At 44.9% G+C, this 21,559-nt stretch overlaps 1 protein-coding gene across 2 annotated transcripts in view; it reads left to right on the top strand.

Annotated features, from left to right (window-relative positions):
- Positions 1–21,559, top strand: part of PLCXD3 (phosphatidylinositol specific phospholipase C X domain containing 3) — a 102,277-nt gene that overhangs the window by 57,685 nt on the left and 23,033 nt on the right. For both annotated transcript variants that reach the window (XR_013233019.1, XM_077347048.1), the window contains exon 2: positions 5,888–6,596. Coding sequence is in view for 1 of the 2 variants with exons in the window: in XM_077347048.1 (XP_077203163.1) it covers positions 5,888–6,596 (709 nt within the window). In the remaining variant the exon portion in view is untranslated. The remainder of the gene's footprint in view (positions 1–5,887; positions 6,597–21,559) is intronic.

The following is a 21,559-nucleotide window of genomic DNA, read 5'->3' as shown; positions in this document are numbered from 1 at the left end:
GGGCTGTTTGGGGGGAGCATTCTAAAAAACCCAAACAGGCGTCCCTTCAACCCCAGCAGGGTCTGGAATCCCTTCTTGGGGGGCAGTGGATATTGTCAGGAAGCTTTGATGAAGGACAAGGAATTCCTCAAGGACAAGGATCCCTCAAAGTGTCTCCTGTTAGAGGGAGGTTCTTGAATCCCTGTGGGTGGGGCCTGGGGAGGAAGAAGGAGGGAGGGGCAAAGGACCTCAGGAAGGATGTGATGCAATAGAGTCTACCCTACTATGGTGTCATGTCTTTCATCCTGGAGCTCTCTCTCTCTCTCTCTCTCTCTCTCTAAGCAAGAGAAATCTCCGGGTGAGAGAGATCAATTTGGTTGAAGAAAATGGCAGCTTTGGAGATTGGTCTGTATCGCTTTATACCCCAGTGATGAAGTCTCTCCCTCCCCTAACTCTACTCTGCTCAGGCTCCCCCCCCCATCCAATAAAAAGAATCTCTCTATATTTCCCATTCTCCAGAGCTGTCAACCTTTCTTGCACACCGTGGAAGCAAAAAACCTAAAGCCAGACAAAAATTATAGTTCTGGGCTTGCATTGACTCATAGTCTGTTAAGATATATACGTTTTGGAGAGGCTGATGGGATGAGATGGTGGTCTAGAATTAAACAAAGCTGTCCTTTGGAAGGACGAGGATAGAAGTACTTTCAGAGTATTATTTTGTTACACGATTTCCGCCCCAAAATGGCAGCTGCCAGACTCACATCAAAGATAAAAGGGCTCTCTGCCAGCGGAAGAGAGGAAAAGTTGACAGGGGCAACTGTGTTTTTCATGTTATGAAGGAGAAGGTTGTGATGGTTTATTCTGTAGCAATAAAAGACATAGTGTGGGACTTCCTTTTCCTTTTTTTGGGGGGGGGGGTTTCAACTTCCCAGCTTCGCAAGAACTGTGTGGTTGTTACTTGGGCTCAAAAAACAGCAAAGGAACACAATTGTCTTGAAGTAAATTACACTATCAGCTCCTCAAAATACGCTTCAGCGGGGACGGTGAACAGGGATGTTCGGATCTGAAACCAAAACATACGTTGTAAATGTTCCAACTCCAAATAGTTAGAAACTTTAGATCAGACGAAAAGAAGCCCCCCTTATAAAAGTACTGATCTGCCACCTAATCACCTTGTGTGAAATTTTAAGAGACGGTATTAAACAATTTATAATTATACTGTATGCATGTGTGTACACTAGATGTAATTCAAATGGTATAGTTTATTATGTTGTGACTTGCCCTGACCTGAGATAAACAGATAAAATAAAGATTTTGTTATTTATTTGTTTGTTCTAATGCCTTGTTAGTTTTGGTTTCAACTTCCCAGCAAAGAGGCAGGAAAGCCTGGGAGAGGACAGAGTAGTCTAGTAGTTATGTATATGATGGGTACATTATCCAACCAGAATAGTTTGCTGAAATTCCCTCCAAACTGGATCATACCAGTGGTGTTCCTGTAGCACAGCATTTCCACTTTCCATCATTTGTTGCAACATCTCCAGCTTTGGAAAGGCTTTCTCATTCTATATAAGCATGGGGATTGTTTTCAAATATAGGGAAAATTTAGGAAAGTGTTCTCTAGGGACAAAGTTCCAAAAATAGGAACTGTTGCATCCGCTTTCTGTTGTCTTTACTGCAGGCAGTGAAATGGTAAGCATTTTTAATTCCTCTGTCTTAAGCCTATGTTTAGTCAAAATATGTGCACCTCTACCTTGCTTAAATCATGCTGTGACTGGGAGGTAGTTTGAAATGTATCGTGCAGATGCAGTTGCAAGCATGAATCTATTACATTTCCTTGATTGTTTGAGGTTTCCATTCTTAGGAGAAGGCAGATGTAGAGTTGGCTTTTCTTTCACAAAGAGTCTCCAAGCAGCTTACAATCACCTTCTCTTCCTCTCCCCATAACAGGCACCTTATTAGGTAGTTAAGATTGGGAGATATTTTGTCTGCTCTATAACCAGAAGAAGTTGGCACTATTATTTCTGCCCTTCTTAGAAGGAGTTAAAATAGTTTCTAATGTAGAGGCTTGAGACTGTTTACAGCTGCGTACACATAGGGTTGCCAACCTCCAGGTGGCAGCTGGAGATCTGCTATTATAATTAAATTCCAGACAATGTAGGTCAGGGGTAGTCAACCTGTGGTCCTCCAGATGTCCCTGGACTACAATTCCCATGAGCCCCTGCCAGCTGGCAGGGGCTCATGGGAACTGTAGTCCAGGGACATCTGGAGGACCACAGGTTGTCTACCCCTGATCTAGATCAGTTCCTCTGGAGAAAAGGGCTGCTTTGGAGGACAGACTCTCTGGCCTTTTAGGCTTCTGAGGTCCCTTCCCTCCCCAAACCCCACCTACTAATATGTCTAATCCTGTTTTAAAGCCACTTGTGAAAGCGAAAATTGGAGCCCCAGGACATCATAACCAAATGCATGTAGGCATTTCCTCTGAAAGGGCACTGCATTTCTCCGAAGAGAGAAAGAAGACTGACATAAGGCAATGTTTTCAGATGAATGAACAGGCCTGGGTTTGCTAAAATAAAGGTAAAAAAACAAAGCAAAACTCAGAAGCTAAGGTCACCAGACAATTGAGTGTGAGAATAAGAAGCATAAACATGTCTAACTTGACATATCATTTAAAAGGCTGCCATTGTAGCAAGATCAGAGATGTTTGCCGGGAAAGCATTTCCATGGACTACAATTCCAATTGTACATGATGTCCATGGACTACAATTCCAATTGCATTCGCTGGCAGGGGGATCCTGGGAATTGTAGTCCATGGACATCTGGAGGGCCGCAGTTTGACTACCCCTGATCTAGACGGAAAAAAACAAAACAAAAAACTCACCAGGAATTACTGCTTGCTTAACTGCTGGTGAAACTTGTCAGAAAGACTGAGCTGGTTTGCACAGGCATGTGCTGGATTAGTCAGCACTTGATAATTCACAATAATGTGAGAACTAATTCGTACAATAGGCTATATTTAAAATACGGGCACATAGCTTAGTGCTAGAGCATCTGCTTTGCATAGCTTGGCAACCGGTAGGAAACTGGGAGAGGGGCAATAGTGCACCGCTACTTCCAGCAGAAAGGAAAGCAGAAGTAATGTCACACTGCTGTAGGAACTCTATGGTAAAACCATGGTTGGGGGGAGGTTGTGGCTCACTGGGAGAGCCTCTGCTTGGCGTGCAGAAGGTCCCTGGGTTCACTGCTGTAGTTACTGCTGTAACGTGCAGTAATGGGCTTAAACTACAAGTACAACGATATAGGCTAGATATCAGGAATAAAATGTTTCACAGTCAGGGTAGTTCAGCAGTGGAATAGGCTGCCTCAGGAGGTGGTGAGCTCCCCCTCACTGGCAGTCTTCAAGCAAAGGTTGGATACACACTTTTCTTGGATGCTTTAGGATGCTTTAGGCTGATCCTGCGTTGAGCAGGGGGTTGGACTAGATGGCCTGTATGGCCCCTTCCAACTCTATGATTCTGTGATCTCCCGTTGGAAGGATCAGGTAGGAAACGATGTGATGAGACCTTGGAGAGCAGCTTCTTGTCTGAGTAGACCAGGGGTAGTCAAACTGCGGCCCTCCAGATGTCCATGGACTACAATTCCCAGGAGCCCCTGCCAGCATTTGCTGGCAGGGGCTCCTGGGAATTGTAGTCAATGGACATCTGGAGGGCCGCAGTTTGACTACCCCTGGAGTAGACAATACTGACCTTAGACAGGGTCAGATTCAGTTTAAAGCAGCTTCATGTGTTCATATTCTGTGATTGGCGTTGCTTTCCCAGTTATTTCCCTAAAGATACGGCACACGGCCAGCAATGACTGAAATGTTTTTCTCCCACTGGCAACCACAGCTGCCAAGGGAAATGGGGACACAAGGTGTGGAGTCCCCCATCACCGGCAGGAACCTGGCAGCCCAACGGAGGTTCTAGGTGCAGTTCCTGGTATCTTGAGTTAAAAAAGAATCAGGTGATGTGAAAAACCTCTCTCTGACCTTTTCTGCACCAGCAGGACCACATCAGGCTGCCTCCCGTTGTTTGCAAAGAGGCACTTTGCCCTGCCTCTTCCTGGGTCCAGACAGAGGAGCAATGTCCCCGCTGGCCAAGGGCCTCCAGACGAGGCAGCCAGGGCGGAGAAGTTCCATTGCACTTTGCAGCAGTGTGGGGCATTTTAAAATAATTTCATAGAATCATTGAATCATAGAGTTGGAAGGGGCCACACAGGCCATCTAGTCCAACCCCCTGCTCAACGCAGGATCAGCCCAACGCATCCTAAAGCATCCAAGAAAAGTGTGTATCCAACCTTTGCCTGAAGACTGCCAGGGAGGGGGAGTTCACCACCTCCTTAGGCAGCCTATTCCAAGAAGGTGGAATTAAATTATGATGCAATCCTACCTTCTTGAAAATGAAAAATCTGCCCCTGTGGACTCCGTGGCACTGTGCAGCGCTGCAGAACCGATGGAGGGCATTTTTAAAATTCTTTTCAGGATGCCGTAGTTGGGGGAGGAGCCAGGCCTGCATGGCCCGACTTTTCCCTGCCAGATGGGCCTGGCTGGACATAGGCTGTAATGGTGCCTGTAGCAAGAAAGGGATCTCAAGACAATCCGTGTTCCTTTGCTGCAGGGTAATCAGAATTTGAGACTCTAGAAGTGTTGCTGTTAATAGACAACACTAGCCTTGATAGACCAGTGGTCTGATATGATGTGAAAGTTCTGTTGAAATTCTGTTCAAGATGGCTGGTCCATGTGGGCTCATTCATACAGAAATCCCACTCATTGCTAGTATCATCATGCAGTCAGCATCTGTTTACTGAACCTGCCCTTGAAACCATCCAGGCCAGATCAGCTTTTGGATCCTAGTGGAATCGACTATTGGAGCCTTGGGTCTTTTTAGAATACCACTCAAAACTGGGATATTTTGTTTGTGTGGGTGGTTTTGTTGTTGTTGCTGCTGTTGAAAACATAAATCCTTCCAGCCCTGAGGAATTTCCTGACCATTTTACAAACTTTTCACTTTTTATTTGTTTTTTTTGAGAATTGATATCCTGATTTTCTCACCACCAGCCCTACCATCCTCGTTGACAGCAAAGAAAAACAATATGCATAAATAAAAACAGAAAGAAAGACTCATGTAGTGAGTCAGGAATCAATTGCTGGTTTGTTCACAGGCACCATGGCTGAGAGCATTTCTAGCCCTTTAATTCTTAATTTTCAGCTCATGTCTAAGGGCTTATACCAGTGACGACCTGAGCTTTATAGCACCCACAGGAAAGCAAATTTAGGCTTTCATCGGTACAAATATAATCCATCTCTTCATATCATCATCGGGTTGAAACTTAATTTACAGTGACTAATCTGTGTCTTTCTTTCTCATCTAAAAAGGTCAGACTCACATGATAGAGCCAGGTGTGATTTTAGGCTTCTTATCTGGAAAAACCAAAGTTTGAGAAAATTGTATCTGAGGTGTTATTTCGATGCTGTTTCACTCTATCCCACCCCCTGCAAACAGTGTGCTTTGAACCCCAATCAAACAAAGTGTTATCTCCTCACCGACTTAGTAGGGTGCAAACTAATGCTACTTCACATAGTAGCAGTCAAGCACCAGAATTGCAAACCAGTTGAAGATAAGAAGTATACAATCATCAGGAAAATACCTCCTGAAAGTAAACCTTCCATTGATCCTCAAGTCACAGCCTCTTCTAAGTTCAGATGAGCTGCTAGTAACGTGGTTTGCATCAGAGTAGTGATGGAGGAGGTAGGAGAACTGAATCCATATTCTGATAAGAGATTTGGGTATTCTTGATGTCCATTGCTGAACACCTTTCTCCTTCACGCATTGTGCTGATTGTTGTTTTAAGTGTTGTTTTGTGTTATCTTTAGGGTCTCATGATTCGTTTAGCTTCTACATCGACGAAGCGTCTCCAGTTGGGCCTGAGCAACCAGAAACTGTCCAGAACTTTGTCTCCGTGTTTGGAACGGTGGCTAAAAAGCTGATGAGAAAATGGCTGGCAACACAAACGATGAATTTTACAAGTCAGCTGGCAGCAGGCGTACGGTATTTTGACCTCAGAATCTCCACAAAGCCCAGAGACCCTGACAATGAACTCTATTTTGCTCATGGTCTGTTCAGTGCCAAAGTCAATGAAGGCCTTGAGGAGATCAGTGCCTTTCTTGCTGACCACCGTAAAGAAGTGGTTTTCTTGGACTTCAACCACTTCTATGGGATGCAGAAGTGTCACCATGAAAAACTTGTCCAAATGCTCAAAGACACATTCGGGAGTAAAATGTGTCCTGCTATATTTGCTCATGAAGTTTCTCTCCAGTATCTCTGGGAGAAGGATTACCAAGTGTTGGTATTTTATCACAGTCCGGTGGCTTTGGAGATCCCTTTTCTATGGCCAGGACAGATGATGCCAGCGCCATGGGCAAACACCACTGACCCTGACAAACTGATCCAGTTTCTCCAGGCGTCAATCATTGAGAAAAGAAAGAAGGGCTCTTTTTTTATATCTCAGGTGGTGCTGACCCCAAAGGCAAGCACAGTGGTCAAGGGGGTCACCAGTGGTCTCAGAGAAACCATCACAGAAAGGTGAGTGGTGACAAATTTCAGGTAAATGCCATTTTTCTCTGTTATTAGTTCGGCCTACTAAGTTGAAGAACATCCACTTCTGATTTCTTATCGTTATGGTATAGGATGTTTTATAGGTCAACTCAGAGGTAATGTAGAAAAACTAAATTAATAGATGACTACTTTACCTCGCCCTGAGCTGGATGGCACAGACTAGCCTGAGCTTGTAAGATCTGTAAAACCACCTCTGACCATTTTCTGCCTTGAAAACTCTGAAGGGTTACAATAAGTCATCTTTCCACCACCACTTTACCCGGAGGTAAGATGGCATTGTCATTAAACTGGGGGATTGTGTCTGAGCACTGTTTTTTGTTTATTATTTATTTCAAAATATATATCCTGCCTTTTTGCCCTCACAAGGGCCAACAAGAGAGCTGTCAAAACATACATAATAAAAATCACCATTAAGACATCATTAAAAGCAAACCAACAATTAAATTATTTGGTGAGAAAGGGGGGAAATAAGTTATAAAATGGTAAATGAAACATTATCTGCTGGCAGAAAGTGACAGCGTATTCAAAATCTGTATAGTATTATCTGCAAGTTTAAAGGGACTCCGGGGAACGGTAGAGGACAGGAAGGCCTGGGGGATCATTGTCCGTGGGGTCACGATGAGTCGGATATGACTTTGCAACTAACAACAATAACATAGTATCATCAAAACATAGGGACTGGTCCAGATATTATGATCACAATAGGGGCATTAATGTGTATGGAAATGTGTGTAATTGTCTAATGTCTACCATCCTTCTGCTTCTGAAAAAAACTGAGTAACAGATGTGTATGTCAATTCCTGCATATGCATAGACCACACTTGATTCATATAAGCCCTCCTGGATCAGAACAGTGGCCCATCTAGTCTGGCATTCTGTCACACATAGTGGCCAACCAGTTCCATTGGGATTCAAAGGCTTAATACTTCTGAACATGGAGGCTATCTTTAGTCACCATGGCTAATAACGGCTGATAGACCCATCCTTCATGAATATGTCTAATACTCTTTTAAAGCTGTGACCTTCAGTACATCCTCTGGGAGCAGATTCCACATTTTAATCACTCACCGAGTAAAGAAGTAATTCCTTTTCTCCCTCCTAAATCTACTATCTATCAGCTTTATGGGATGCCCTTGAGTTCTAGGAGAGGGAGATAAAATTATCTTTGTCAACTCTCTCCGCCCTGCGCATAATTTTATAAACTGTATTATGCCCTCCCCTCCCCCAATCATGTTTTCTCGGCTAAAAAAGTCCCAGAATCTTATGCCTTTCTTCACAGGGAAGAAACTCCAACCCACTAATCATTTTGGTTCCCCTCCTTTCTACTATTGGAGTGGATGAGGGCTAAGAAACTAAAACTTAGTTCCAAGAAAATGGAGGTCCTACTGATGGGGGGGAAGGTCTGATCTTGAACTGGCTTATTCCCTGTTCTGGATGGGACTGCACTCTTCTTAAACAGCAGATTAGTAACTTGGGGATTCTACTGAAACTATCTTGTTCGATAAGCAGGTGGCAGTGGTAGTCAGGGGTACCTGTCAGCAGCTTTGATGGGTGAGCCAGCTGCAGCCTTTCCTTGGCAGAAATATCAGTATGGTGGATGCCCTGCTAGCACTTGGATTAGACTGTAGCAATGCTCTCTACATGGGGGTGCCTTTGAATACTGCCTGAAAGCTACATCTGGTATAGAATTCTGCAGCCAGAGTGTTCACTGGAGTAGGCTGTCGTGACCATCTGTAGGGGCCAATATTGTTCCACCTACATTTGCTTCCAGGCTCAATGCAAAGCACTGGGATTGTTCTTTAAAGCCCTGTAATGTTTGGGACCAACATGAGGACCACCTTCTTCCATATGAACTTACCCACTCAGAGGCTCTGTTTCTGTTGCCTCTGCCATCTGAGGCTAAACGCACGATAACCATAGAAAGGGCCTCTTCCATTGTGGCCCCAAAGCTTTGGAATGCCTTCCAAAGTAAGGCCCTCTCTCTATTGGTGTTTTTTTTTGCCAACAGGTAGCTTTGGGGTTTCATCTGACATACCCTCAATAACATTTTTTGCCCTTCTTCTAGCCTTGCTTATTTATGTATTTTAAATTGAATTTTATATTTTAAATTGCTTAAATGTTCTAATGTTTTTGTTTGCAGACCCTGATTGGGAGAAAAAGTTGCATGAAAATGTTTTAAGTACATGAATAAATAGGCCAAACCATCTCTTAGCTAGTCTACAACCTATGTGCATGTGTCGACTGGAAAAAAATGTTTTACAATACTTTTCAAGTAAGGCAAGAGTTACTGCAGACACTGGGTGGATTTGGGGCAGGGAGGGACCTCAGTGGAGTCTAATGCTATGGAGTCCCCCCTCCAAAGCAGCCATTTTCTCCAGTGGAACTGATCTCTCTCACCTGGAGATGAGCTGTAAAACCAAGGATTCCCAGGACCTACCTGGAGACTGGCATTCATATTTGCCATTGGCAACCTCTGCATCATGACCACAGTATTCCTTGGTGGTGCCCCATCCAAACACTGACTAGGGGCAACTCTGCTTAGCTTCTGAGATCTGACCTGATCTCTGTCACCTGGTGCTGAGCTGTAAAACTGGGGTATCCCCAAGTCTCACGTGAGGACTAGCTCTTCCCCAAGTCTCTCCCAAAGGGACTTTCCTTCAAAGCTTTGGGAAAGATTGTAGTCCACTGCTGTGTGAACTGAGAGATTTGGATGTTCTCGGTCCTGCTTGCAGAACTGTGCAATGTTTTCCATTCATACACATAGTAATAACATTACTTTCTCTCATACTATTGTCCTTCCCAAGTCTTCCCTTAGTCCATTTGATCTTTTAAAATATGGTTGTTTCATATTACAATGAAACCACAGTCATTACCTTGATCTTAAAATCCTGACTGAGTAATGCTGTAGCTTGGGGGTAAGGCTGTTGCTGATTGAATCCTCACTCTCTTGAATTAATACAGTGTGTGCCATTTATAATAAAATCTCATGTTTCCATTGACGTAGAACAAATTTAGAGTCCTGGGGCACCTTGAAGATCTACCAAGTTTTATTCAAGGCATGACCTTTCGTGTGCACGCCCACTTCCTCAGATACCCACTTGAATCCATTGAAGTAGTTAGGTCAGGTGTAACTATGTCCTTGAAAGTTAAAATTCTTCCAGCAGGATTGTTATTTCTTGTCACTCCCCATATGGCCTCCTCAATTTATTCCTGTCTTATTACTTCTTTTTCACATATTTATGATGTGGTGTTTGTTTGTTTTTTAATTGAAGAATATTGCTTATTTACTGCTGCATGTATTGAAATATATATATATTTTACAATATTCCTCCATGATATCCATTGCCTTTCCCTGTTCCCAGACTGTTCCTTCAGGGGTTGGCACTGGAGGAACTATTACAGTGCAATCCTCAGAACAGTTTCCTGTGAATAAGCCATGCTGAATAGCCCTGAGTAGGATCCTGAGTAGACGTGCTTAAAATGACATTGATATAATTGCTCTAATGCTGGGAGCGATTGAAGGCAAAAGAAGAAGGGGACGACAGAGAATGAGATGGCTGGATGGAGTCACTGAAGCAGTCGGTGCGAGCTTAAATGGTCTCTGGGGAATGGTAGAGGACAGGAAGGCCTGGAGGATCATTGTCCATGGGGTCACAATGGGTCGGACATGACTTCGCAACTAACAACAACAACAACATAATTGCTCTATTTGCTGTTTTATTTCACAGGTTGATATCTCTCTAGTTTTATTTCCCTACAAACACTGTATGTAGTTGGGAAACATGGATGGCTTTTCTATTTCCATTGCATCTAATAGTAACACCTGCTCCTGACATACCTTCGGGTCTCTTTCCATTTTTTTGCTAAACCCTAATCCTTATTTCTAATGTTCTAAACCTCATATATTACTTTTCCCTTATCGCTATCTGTTTTCATTTATGTATGTTGGGAGAATGATATAAAGCACCTTCTCATATGAACTGCAGATTTCTTCCATGCTGTTTAAATATGAACTTGCGTTGATACATTCACCGGGCGGGGGCGGGGGGGGGGAGTCTGATCTCATTCCTGATTTGGGCAACTAAATCCTCATCTGCTAAGAGAGTGATTTAACCTCTACATTTTATCTACGTTATTAATTCTCAAGAGTGTGGACTCCTGTAGTGTGAGAGCTTATTTTTCTGACTGGTTGAAGAACATTTGGAGGAGCGACTGTCGTATCAGTTTGAGAGTGACTACTATGAACAGCAGAGAAAAAGGTGTGATCCACAGCCTTTAACACCAAAATGACAACAAACACAGTGATCTTCTACACAGAGTTACTCTTATACTTAGCATCCCCTTCAATTATTATTAGCGGCATATATGCATTTTGTTGTTTTACCAAATTTATATCCTGCTTTTCTGCCTGCACAAGGTGAATAGCAAATTAAAACACACGTAATAAAATCACATTTAGAAACCATTAAAACAATTAAAAACAGGGCTAAAATAACGGCAGTAGTAACTCTTAGGTCAGGGCCAATTTATGAAGGGGACTGACCTTATACCATTTAAGATAATAACAGAATATAATCTTATAACAGATCATATTCTCATATGTATTAACAATCACTTGGCTAAGAAAAATGGTAAAAACTTCTAGATTAGGAATAATATGTGATGGGAACTGAATATGTATGTTAAAAGAGATGGCAAACCATATCAGCTGGTCGCTTTTTTTCTTAATTTTTCTGTAAATGCTTTATATAATAATAATAAAATTATAAAAAAACCAGGGCTAAAATACATGGTTGTGTGTGTTCCTGTGTTAAGTGCTGTCAAGTCGCTTCCGACTTATGGCGGCCCTATGAATTAATGACCTCCCAGAGGTCCTATTGTTAACAGCCTAGCTCAGGTCTTGCAAGCTGAGGCCATGGCTTCCTTGCTTGAGTCAACCCCTCATGCTGGGTCTTCCTCTTTTCCTGCTGCCTTCAACCTGCCTTCAACCTGTGGAGGTTAGGAGCGCCAACCTCTAATCTGAGCGAGTCAGGTTTGATTCCCCATTTCTCCTCATGCAGCCAGCTGGGTGACCTTGGTTTCACCACAGCACTAATAAACCTGTTCTGACCAAGCAGTAATGTCTGGGCTCGATCAGCCTCACCTCCCTCACAGGGTGTCTGTTGTGGGGAGAGGAAGGGAAGGCAATTGTAAGCCGCTTTGAGACTCCTACTGGCAGAGAAAATCAGCATATAAGAGCCAACTCTTCTTCTTCTTCTTCTTCTTCTTCTTCTTCTTCTTCTTCTTCTTCTTCTTCTTCTTCTTCTTCTGCCACTGAGAGCTGTGGACTGCAGCTTCTGCGACTGTCACCATCTGCATACTCTGGCAGGCAGCTGGGAGTACTGGAACCGGAATGCTTGCAGGCTCAACTGGGTGGTGGAAAGGGGCCCAGGAATGATGACAAATGGGTGATGGAAAAGGGCAGGGAAGGATTTTAGTTGGAGCTCGGGGCACTGGGTCCTGCCAGGAGCCCTGGGCCCTGAGAGGTGTCCTGGGCCCTGACAGTTGCCTCAACTTATGGTATGGTGGCATAGCCCTGACTTTCCCTTCAGTTAAAACTTCATCAGAACATAGCCTCAAAAGACCTGCTAGTCTACTCCATTTGGAGCACACACATAAACACACATGCTTCCTTATACTGAATCAGACTGCTGGCCCAACATGGTCCATATTGCCTACTCAGGCTGGCAGCAGGTCTCCAAGGTCTGAGGCAAAGGTTTTTCACCTCAACGACTACCGGGTCTTTTAAATGAGAGATGAGAAGGATTGAACTTAGGTTTATGCCAATAAAGTTGTTTGTTGTTGCTGTTGAGCGTGGGACCTTCTGTGTGCAAAGCAAGGCTCTTCCATTGATTTTGCTACAGACTCTTCAATAGATAGGGTTGCCAACCTCCCAATGAGGACTGGAGGCCCCTCAGAGTTATAGCCACTCTCCAGATGACTGAGATCTGTCCCCCGGAAGGAAAGGGGTGCTTTGGAGGGTGGACTCTGTGACATTGTGCCTTGCTGAGCTCCTTCCTGTCCAGATCTCCAGGAATATCACAACCAGTAGTTGGCAACCTTATTTACAGATCATCAATTTTTGTCAGGGAGCAGAAATGGAAGTGCCAGTAGATGGCTGACCCTTTCCGCTTGCCCTTTCCAATTCATAAAGGGGCTTCTATTAATAGTTTGTGAATGGTCGTGATTACAGGGCAGTGACATTTTGTCAAATAATTGCTTAAATTAATTGCCTGAAAACCTTTTGATTGACTAAAATGGAGGTTTGGATTGTAAGGGCACATTTTAGGTTCCGTGTTTACTCATAGCCTGCTTTTCACTCCAGTGAAGACCTCAAGTGGTTGACGACATCATTCTCCCCTCCTCTCTTATTTATTTAGGTATTTATATGCCACCCCTCTCAGACATACCATCTCAGGGTGGTTTACCATCTAAAACTTGTATAGATATCCTTATCCATTGTTGTTCCTCTATATATCCTTATCCATTGTTGTTCCTCTATATATTTCTGAAACAGCCTAGGGGGTGGGACGTGTCCAGATGTCCAAGTTGGAATAGGGCCAATCTTCTTCTTCTTCTTCTTCTTCTTCTTCTTCTTCTTCTTCTTCTTCTTCTTCTTCTTCTTCTTCTTCTTCTTCTTCTTCTTCTTCTTCTTCTTCTTCTTCCTCCCCACCCCCCAAAAATGTTCGTGAAGTAGTTTATGCCTCACTGGAGAAGAGGATATATGCACACGCAGCCAGTTGTGAGGCCTCTTAAGCACGTTCGACATGCTGGCACGGTATGACAGTGTGTATTTGCGACAAAACAGCCTGGGTTGATGCTGAGCATTGACGCACAGGCATGGCCCCACCTGCCACTAAGCCGCTTCTTGAAGGCAGGCAGGAATTACAGGAGCATGGTTCGTCTGTCCTTCTCAGAATGAAGAATGCTCATTCTTCTCTCCCTCGGGCCATGCTGCAAATGTACAGTACCAGATCAGTGTTGTAATCAGGACAAAAAGAAAAGGAGTCTGCAGGCCTCCTTCCTTAAAACGTAGCTCAGTCACTAAGACACCATGTCTGTTTTAGGCTGATACTGTTCAATTAAGGCCTGCGCTGTTGATATCGCAGTAAGTTAGTCCCTCTGGTTAAGTAATGGAAAAGAGGGAAGGGGATACTAAGTGATATTGCCAGGGCACGAGCAGGGGATGATTTCTCAGAGCTCTTTCCTATGTTCCCAGGATTTTTATACAGGAGCATTTGGCAAAGAGCAGGTCATGAAATAATGCGGTATGCAATTTCTTTGCTTTTTAGATTTTGAGGGGTGATTTTGAGTAGGGTTGTGTGCGGCGGCCGAATTGGCCATTCCAGGTCAATGCAGCCAGCGTCGCAATGTGGGGGGAGGGAGGCGTGGACACTGGTGCATAACTTGATGCACACGCATAGGCATGGCACACAGACGGATGCCGAGTTATGCACTGGCGCCCGCACCTCCCTTCTTCCCCCCTCCCCTGCCAGCGGGCGCTGGCTGGGTCGGCCTGGAACGGCCGATTCGGATGCCGCCGTGCACAACCCTGATTTTAAATCCCTGCATTATTTTCAAGCTGAACGCAATTCTGCCATGAGCAGACAAACTTGCCGAGTTTGTTCTTTGATTATCTGATAGTCCCTGCCAAATTCGTCATGGTTCCTTTTCCTTCTCCTCCCCCTCTCCTTTCGATTTGGAAACAAGGTGACAGGTAGGCGGTTTTTATTCCTTAAAAGTGTGCCTTTACATGCCAGGTGGTGGGGACAAACCACAGTGGTGGAACTCCCTTTCCGCGGCTTGATTGAAAGCTTACCATTGAAACCGATTGGACACAGTTGGAAATAACATGATATTTCTTAATGCATCTGAACGATTCCTATTTTTAAAAAACTATGACCTTTCCATAATATTTAAACAGATTTTGATAATGGGGGAAACAAACAGAGTGACAGCAATTGCTTCGCACTGCCATATTGTCCTATTTCCTTTCCCTCTCTCCACCCCGGCCGTGACTTTCCCTCCCCCCAGCCATGCAGTAAATGGGTGGCTGTATTGTTCATTTACATGCTTACAATCATAGAATCATAGAGTTGGAAGGAACCTTCAGGGTCCTCTGGTCCAACCCCCTGCACTATGCAGGACACTCACAACTACCTGCCCACCCACAGTGATCCCAATTTCATGCCCAAGTGATCCCACCACCATCAAAAATCTCCAGAATCCAACCTGGCCTGGAGGTAATTCACCTTCCATCCCACATTGGCATTCAGCATTTCCCTGGGTAGGCAAGAAAGGGCCAAAAGAGACAAACGCTGACACATCCCTTCCTGCCCACCCACTCTCAATCTGCCCAAGTTCATAAAATCAGCATTTCAGCCTCTGCTTAAAAATCTCCAAAGAAGGAGAACCCACCACCTCCCAAGAGAGCCTGTTCCACTGAGGAACCACTCTGTCAGGAACGTCTTCCGGATGTTTAGCCAAAAATTCTTCTGAATTTCAACCCATTGATTCTGGTCTGACCCTTTGGGGCAGGGGTAGTCAAACTGCGGCCCTCCAGATGTCCATGGACTACAATTCCCAGGAGCCCCCTGCCAGCATTTGCTGGCAGGGGGCTCATGGGAATTGTAGTCCATGGACATCTGGAGGGCCGCAGTTTGACTACCCCTGCTTTGGGGCAACAGAAAACAACTCTGCTCCATCTTTTGTATGACAGCCCTTCACGTCTTTGAAGATGGTTATCATAGCACCTCTTAATGGTCTTCTCTCCAGGCTAAACAGATCAAGCTCCCTCAACCTTTCCTCATATGTCAGTAAATAGTCCACTTTGCCTCCTATAAAAAGATAGCTACAGAACATGAAGTATGTGCTTTTTGCTGTTTTTCAGTCCCTGTTTGCCACCCTAATTTAAAAAATGCTGGTCATGCTTATACATCCATCTTTCCTCCAAGCACTTCAGGGTGGCCTTTTAACCTCACAAAACCCTGTTAGGTAGGCCACCATGGACAATGGAGATTTAAACCTGCCTTTCTCACAGCCAAGCTGAATAAGCACCACACCGGCTCTACTAGAGACACTATTACTCACACTTTATCTTCCACTCTAAAAATATAACTTTACCCTGTAGCCAGTTAAGAAAGAAAGATTTAAGAACCTTTGAAGATAAAGCCAAGGCGTAGGAAAGTTGGAAAAACTAGGCCAGAGCAGATGCCTAAAGAAAGATCATCACTGTTAACTCTTGGAAATTGATAAAACTCCGAATTATTTTGGCTGCGTTTGGATCAGCTTCCCGTGTCCTGAAGCTCGAAGTCTCAGCAGTGAGGAAGAAACTGAGGTGTTTCTAGGTGATCCCAGCAAAGTGTCACCTGAGCAGAAGACAGCAGGAAGCATTGAATTTTCCTCTCCTCTTGAACTTCTTGCTGGTCTCTTCAGTAAGTAAATAGGACAGCTGTTACAATTGTAGAATGGGGCAGGTGTTACAATTGGCTGCTTTGGAGGTTGGCTCCATGGCATTATATGGTCTCTCCCCTCCCTAAACGCCACTTCCCCTAGGCTCCACCCATACAGGCTCCAGAGATTTCCCAATCCAGAGCTGGCAACCTTATTTACAAAGCCATTCTTATTCATAGCTACTCAACAGGGTATGCATTGCTTTCAGTAGTAACCAATTGCTGCTTTTTGTCGTATGGAAACGGGAGGGGCTATACTGGGGTTGCCGATCCCCCTGCTCATGGACTCCATTACCTGCCACTTCTCCAAGTATGTCACTTCCAGGTAGCTCTAGGAATGTCCAGAGACCCCATGGCAGTGATTTTCACTTCTTGGCACTTCTAGGAATTGCTGAAGACTCTTGTGGTTATACTAGATGACCTGTGTGGTCCCTTCCAACTTTGATTCTATACTTCTTGGTTGTACCCAGAAGTGTCATAGTGCTGTTGGTCACTGGCAGTCTTCAAGCAAAGGTTGGATACACACTTTTCTTGGATGCTTTAGGATGCTTAGGGCTGATCCTGCGTTGAGCAGGGGGTTGGACTAGATGGCCTGTATGGCTCCTTCCAACTCTATGATTCTATGATTCTGTAGTGTTGCTGACATTACATACCCCTTCATATCCACACCCCACAGCTTACTGCTGTTCCTGTGGAGAAGCCAGAGCAAAATTGTTGTATGGTTGACTGCACCGATCCATGTCTTGCCGTGAATCTTCCAGATAGGTTTTATAAGGAAGGAAATTCTTGTTAAACACAACAGTATCTCAGATTGTATATCTGATTCCCTCAGCCCCTTTGACTGGCCCTTGCGGCAGGTGTGCTGATGGAAGGCGCTGCTGTATCATGCACACCATGAACCAGTAGAATGCCTAGTCATGCGTCCTACGCTTCCTAGGGATGGCCATTTTGCCAGTGCATTAGTAAAGAGCAGGTAGTAATTAACGCAAGGAAGCTTTGATCTCCCCCCTGTCTTGCACACATCTCACAGACGGTGCTGCCTATAGAATTGTCTTTGAGCTGACCTCACTTGCTTCCCTCTGAAAGCCAGAGCTAACACTCACTTTGCTGCGAGGCTAAACTCATTAATGTTGGCAAAGTGCTTTTCACAGGAAGCCCAGATGCAGGCGTTTGATTTCAAAGAGTGGCATAAAACACGGAGATTTCTCCATTATGATGGCTTCTTTTTGTCTTCCTGTAAGAATCATTAATCTGATATTATTTCACGTTCTGTGGCCCGGTGGGCGGGGGGGAGGGGGGAGGGCATTCAATCTTGGTTTTTATTAATCCCCCTTTCTGCATGAAATGAAATTTTATATGCTGAGATATAAAAGGTGCATAGCGGGAGATAGTAGCGGAGATACTTTTGCAACCGCAATAGCTGTGGACATCTGAGGGTGTATTATACTCTGGTAATTACCCATTCTAGAGCTTGTTGCAGGGAAGCTTTCTCCAGCCTCCGCGATTTGATCGGGGAAGGGAGCGGACGAGAAAGATGCGGATGCAGATCGGTGGGTTTCAAGAGAGCGAAGGGACATTCTCCGGGCTGTGACCTTTTGGCGGGTTTTGGAAATCGTAGAGCCATTGAAATGAGGGTCCTGGTAGCTAAGCAACTGTCATCAAGAATACATTATGGGCACGATAAAGAGGCTTTAAGGAGGGAGGCAAAACTGATTGTGAGTGAGCAGTTGGGAGTCTTGGAGATTGGCCAGGACTGTCTTTGTTTACCAAGCCTCATCACGGAGGAGTGTTTTGGCTCCACGGGCCGGAGATGAATACGGGAAGTAGTGTGTTTTGTAAAGCACTAAGAAAACCCCAACCCTCCCCAATCTGGAAATCACCAACTTCAACGCAGGATCCCAATCGTGGTCTCCTTTGCTTTCAAGGATTTTCTCAGATTGCTGAAAATCACTGCCAGAGATTAATTGGTGTTGGTGGAGGAGGAACTGGGCATGAGGATTTAAGCCTTCCTAAAAACACAAGGCCTTCTGCCCTGGATGCCCTGCTTCTGATCGGAGAATGCTGCAGGTCCCGCCATGAATACATGTGGCTGTAGAACTTTCCGAGTTGTGCCCAGTTTGTGGCAAGCAGCTGCAAACACCTGTCAAACCGGTTTGCATTGCATGTTCCCCAATCTGCCCATTGCATGTCCCCAAACTGCAGTTTGCATGTCCCCAAACTGATAACTCACGCATAATTCTTCCCTGTATCATTTCCCCCCATGAGATAGGTTTTGCTGGATGTGAGTGTTTGGCCCAAAGTCCACTCTGCAAGCTTCCGTGGTAGAGCAGGAACTCGATTTGGGTTTTTCAGCAGCTAATCCAGCGCTTGAACCACCACACTGTAGGAGAAAGCTGAAAAATGGGTGCACCCTCTGCAGATGCTTGTGAGGAACTAGACCTACAGTAACTAAGGCAAATTCCAGTAATGATTACAGCCATAAACTTGATTCACAAAATCAAATATTCTTCCTCTGAGACGACTACAGCTACCAGAGCAGTCCCAGGGGACGGAGCCAGGAGTTACTTTGAGGGTTGACTCAAAAAGGGCGCTTTCGTACACACTAAATAATGTGCTTTCAATGCACTTTGCAACTTGATTTTGCTTTGTGAAATGGCATAATCTGATTCCAAATGGTTTGAGACTGCGTTATTTAGCATGTGTGGAAGCATCTGAGCACTCAAGCCCAGCGATCCCTGTTGAAGGTGACCATCAGCCATCTTCCAGCTACCAAAGAAATGTCACAGCAAAGCTCTCCATTAATATAAGGCCATTCACTCCCAATGTTGACCAGGACAGAGCATTACATCACCTCTGGGGAAAACCCAGATGTGAAACCATTCTGCTTTAGGAATCCCCAGAAATACTATAGTTTTACCATAGAGTTTTCAGGGATTCTTAGAGTGACAAAACCATTGAACTTCCTAGCAGTGGCGTGCTGCAGCTTTGCCCATGGTGCCCACCCCATCTCCCCATGCTTCCATTCTCCCACCACTGGCCAGCAACCCTAACTCATCCTAATCTACCCCAGAAGATAAAATTAAAGAGAGGAGGACAGTGTTGTGAGCCACTTTGGGACCAACTTGAGAAGAAAAGCAGTGTATGTCTATAAAATTTATTACAATTGTTTTCTCTGGAAACAAAGAGGGAACAAGAGGAGGATAAGTGAAGAACGAAACTCCAACTCCCAGCCATGTGACTCTCCCGCCATTCCTTCCTCCCATTCCCATGACTACAAAGGCCCTTTTGTTAGTTCGTAAGGAAGAAAATGCCCTTACATGAATGGCCTAGGCTAGCCTGAGCTCACCAGATCTTCAAAGCTAAGCAGGGTTGGCCCTAGTTAGTATTTGGGAGGGAGACCACCAAGGAATTGCAGGGTCGCTGTAAAGCGGCAGGCAAGAGCAATGGCAAAGCTGCTCTGAACATCTTTACACTCTGTGGTGTTGGTCATTCCCGGCCCCAGGGAAGTCCAACTGGCCTCGGCCAGGGCCAGGGCCAGGGCCTTTTCGGTCCTGGCCCCTACTTGGTGGAATGAGCCCCCTGAAGAGCTGTGGGCATTTCGCAGGGCCTGTAAAACAGAGCTCTTCCACCAGGTTTATGGTTGAGGCCAATATGACTAGGGAGATCTATTTGGCCCCCCTTCCAGGTAGTTCTGAGACGGTTGCAAGTGACATCTGCACCCTCCTCCCCCCCACTCCAATGTGAATTGTTGGGTGTACTGAGAATAGTGGGGTTTTTTTCCACCGTACCATTTTCTCCTGTTTGATTTGATTATGATTGTAATTTTTATGTTGGGGTTTTAATCAGGGTTTTATGGGTTTTTATCCTAATCTATGTAACCCGCCAGAGCCTCTTGTGGTGCAGAGTGGTAAGTGGCAGAAATGCTGTCTGAAGCTGTCTGCCCATGAGGCTGGGAGTTCGATCCCAGCAGCCGGCTCAAGATTGACTCAGCCTTCCATCCTTCCGAGGTCGGTAAAATGAGTACCCAGCTTGCTGGGGGGTAAACGGTAATGACTGGGGAAGGCACTGGCAAACCACCCTGTATTGAGTCTGCCATGAAAACGCTGGAGGGCGTCACCCCAAGGGTCAGACATGACTCGGTGCTTGCACAGGGGATACTTTTACCTTTACCTATGTAACTCGCCACGAGCCATAGGGAGTGGCGGGTAATAAATCGAATAAATAATAATAATAATAACAACAACAACAACAACAATAATCATCATCATCTCTTGCCTTGAAAAGCTTACAGGGTTGCCATAAGTCAGCCATGAATTTGACGGCACTTCATACACACACGGATAAGGAAGGAGAATAACATTGAGCATCTGCAGGAAATTTCCCCCTCATGAGTGATTTAACAAACAGCAATTTCCATGTCTGAGAGGTTTTAGGAAGGGCCTTCTGGATCAGGGGGTGTGTCTTGATGACAGCCTTGAGTTATTACACACTGATTGCCTCTTACATGACAAAAGTGTATCGTTTCTGGCTGCAGGCATCAGCTGTTGTAATTTTGTGCTGCTGAAGCTGTCAGCGGGGGGGTTCTTGTGTAATTTGGCAGTTCAGTAGGGGAGTGGGCATCCGGAGCCCCAGGCAAAACGCAGAGCAGCTGTAATGGTAGTGGGTGGCACAAACTAAATATGTCTAGCATAAATAGTTAGGGACCAGCACTCTGCCCATTGCGATAGTACACAAGGAAGGGGAATGAAAAGCATGTGCCGTAATGGAGGGGGGTGGTTAAAACTTATCCGACATTGCATCAGACAGAGCCACCCCACTCCACCCCCCTTCCTTGTGTACCATTGCAGTGGGCAGAGTGCTGGTCCCAAACTATTTATGCTAGACATAGAATCATAGAATCAAAGAGTTGGAAGGGGCCATACAGACCATCTAGTCCAACCCCCTGCTCAATGCAGGATCAGCCCAAAGCATCCTAAAGCAGACATATTTAAGTTGTACTTAGGGTTGACATCCCTGTACCTATAACAGAATTTCTATGTTAGTTTTAGTTTTGCGTGCACATTTCTCATAAAGATATAAGGCTGAATTTATCAATGCTTGGACAGAAATACAGACACTTAATACAGACCTGCCTATGCAAGAAGGAGGGCTAGTTATGCTGGAGTACTTGCCTTTGCTTCCCCATGGCTTCCAGTCCAATTCTTCAGTGTACCTTTCCAAGTGCAGTTAAGTCAGTGGGCTTAGGATGGTATAACTGTGCTTGAAAATCTTCTGTTGGATAATGGCCACGGTCCTTTTGGGCAGACGATCCAGGAGCCAAGTGGACCACATGGACCTGCATCACTTACCTGTGCTTTAAAAATACAAGGTCACAATGGGAGCCCCTCTTAACCTTATCAATAAGCAGCAGGTGATACCCATCCAGCATGACCCTGGGAA

The sequence above is a fragment of the Paroedura picta genome, chromosome 7, assembly GCF_049243985.1.
Source record: "Paroedura picta isolate Pp20150507F chromosome 7, Ppicta_v3.0, whole genome shotgun sequence".
NCBI lineage: Eukaryota > Metazoa > Chordata > Lepidosauria > Squamata > Gekkonidae > Paroedura > Paroedura picta.
This window is presented reverse-complemented; position numbering and strand designations above follow the sequence as displayed.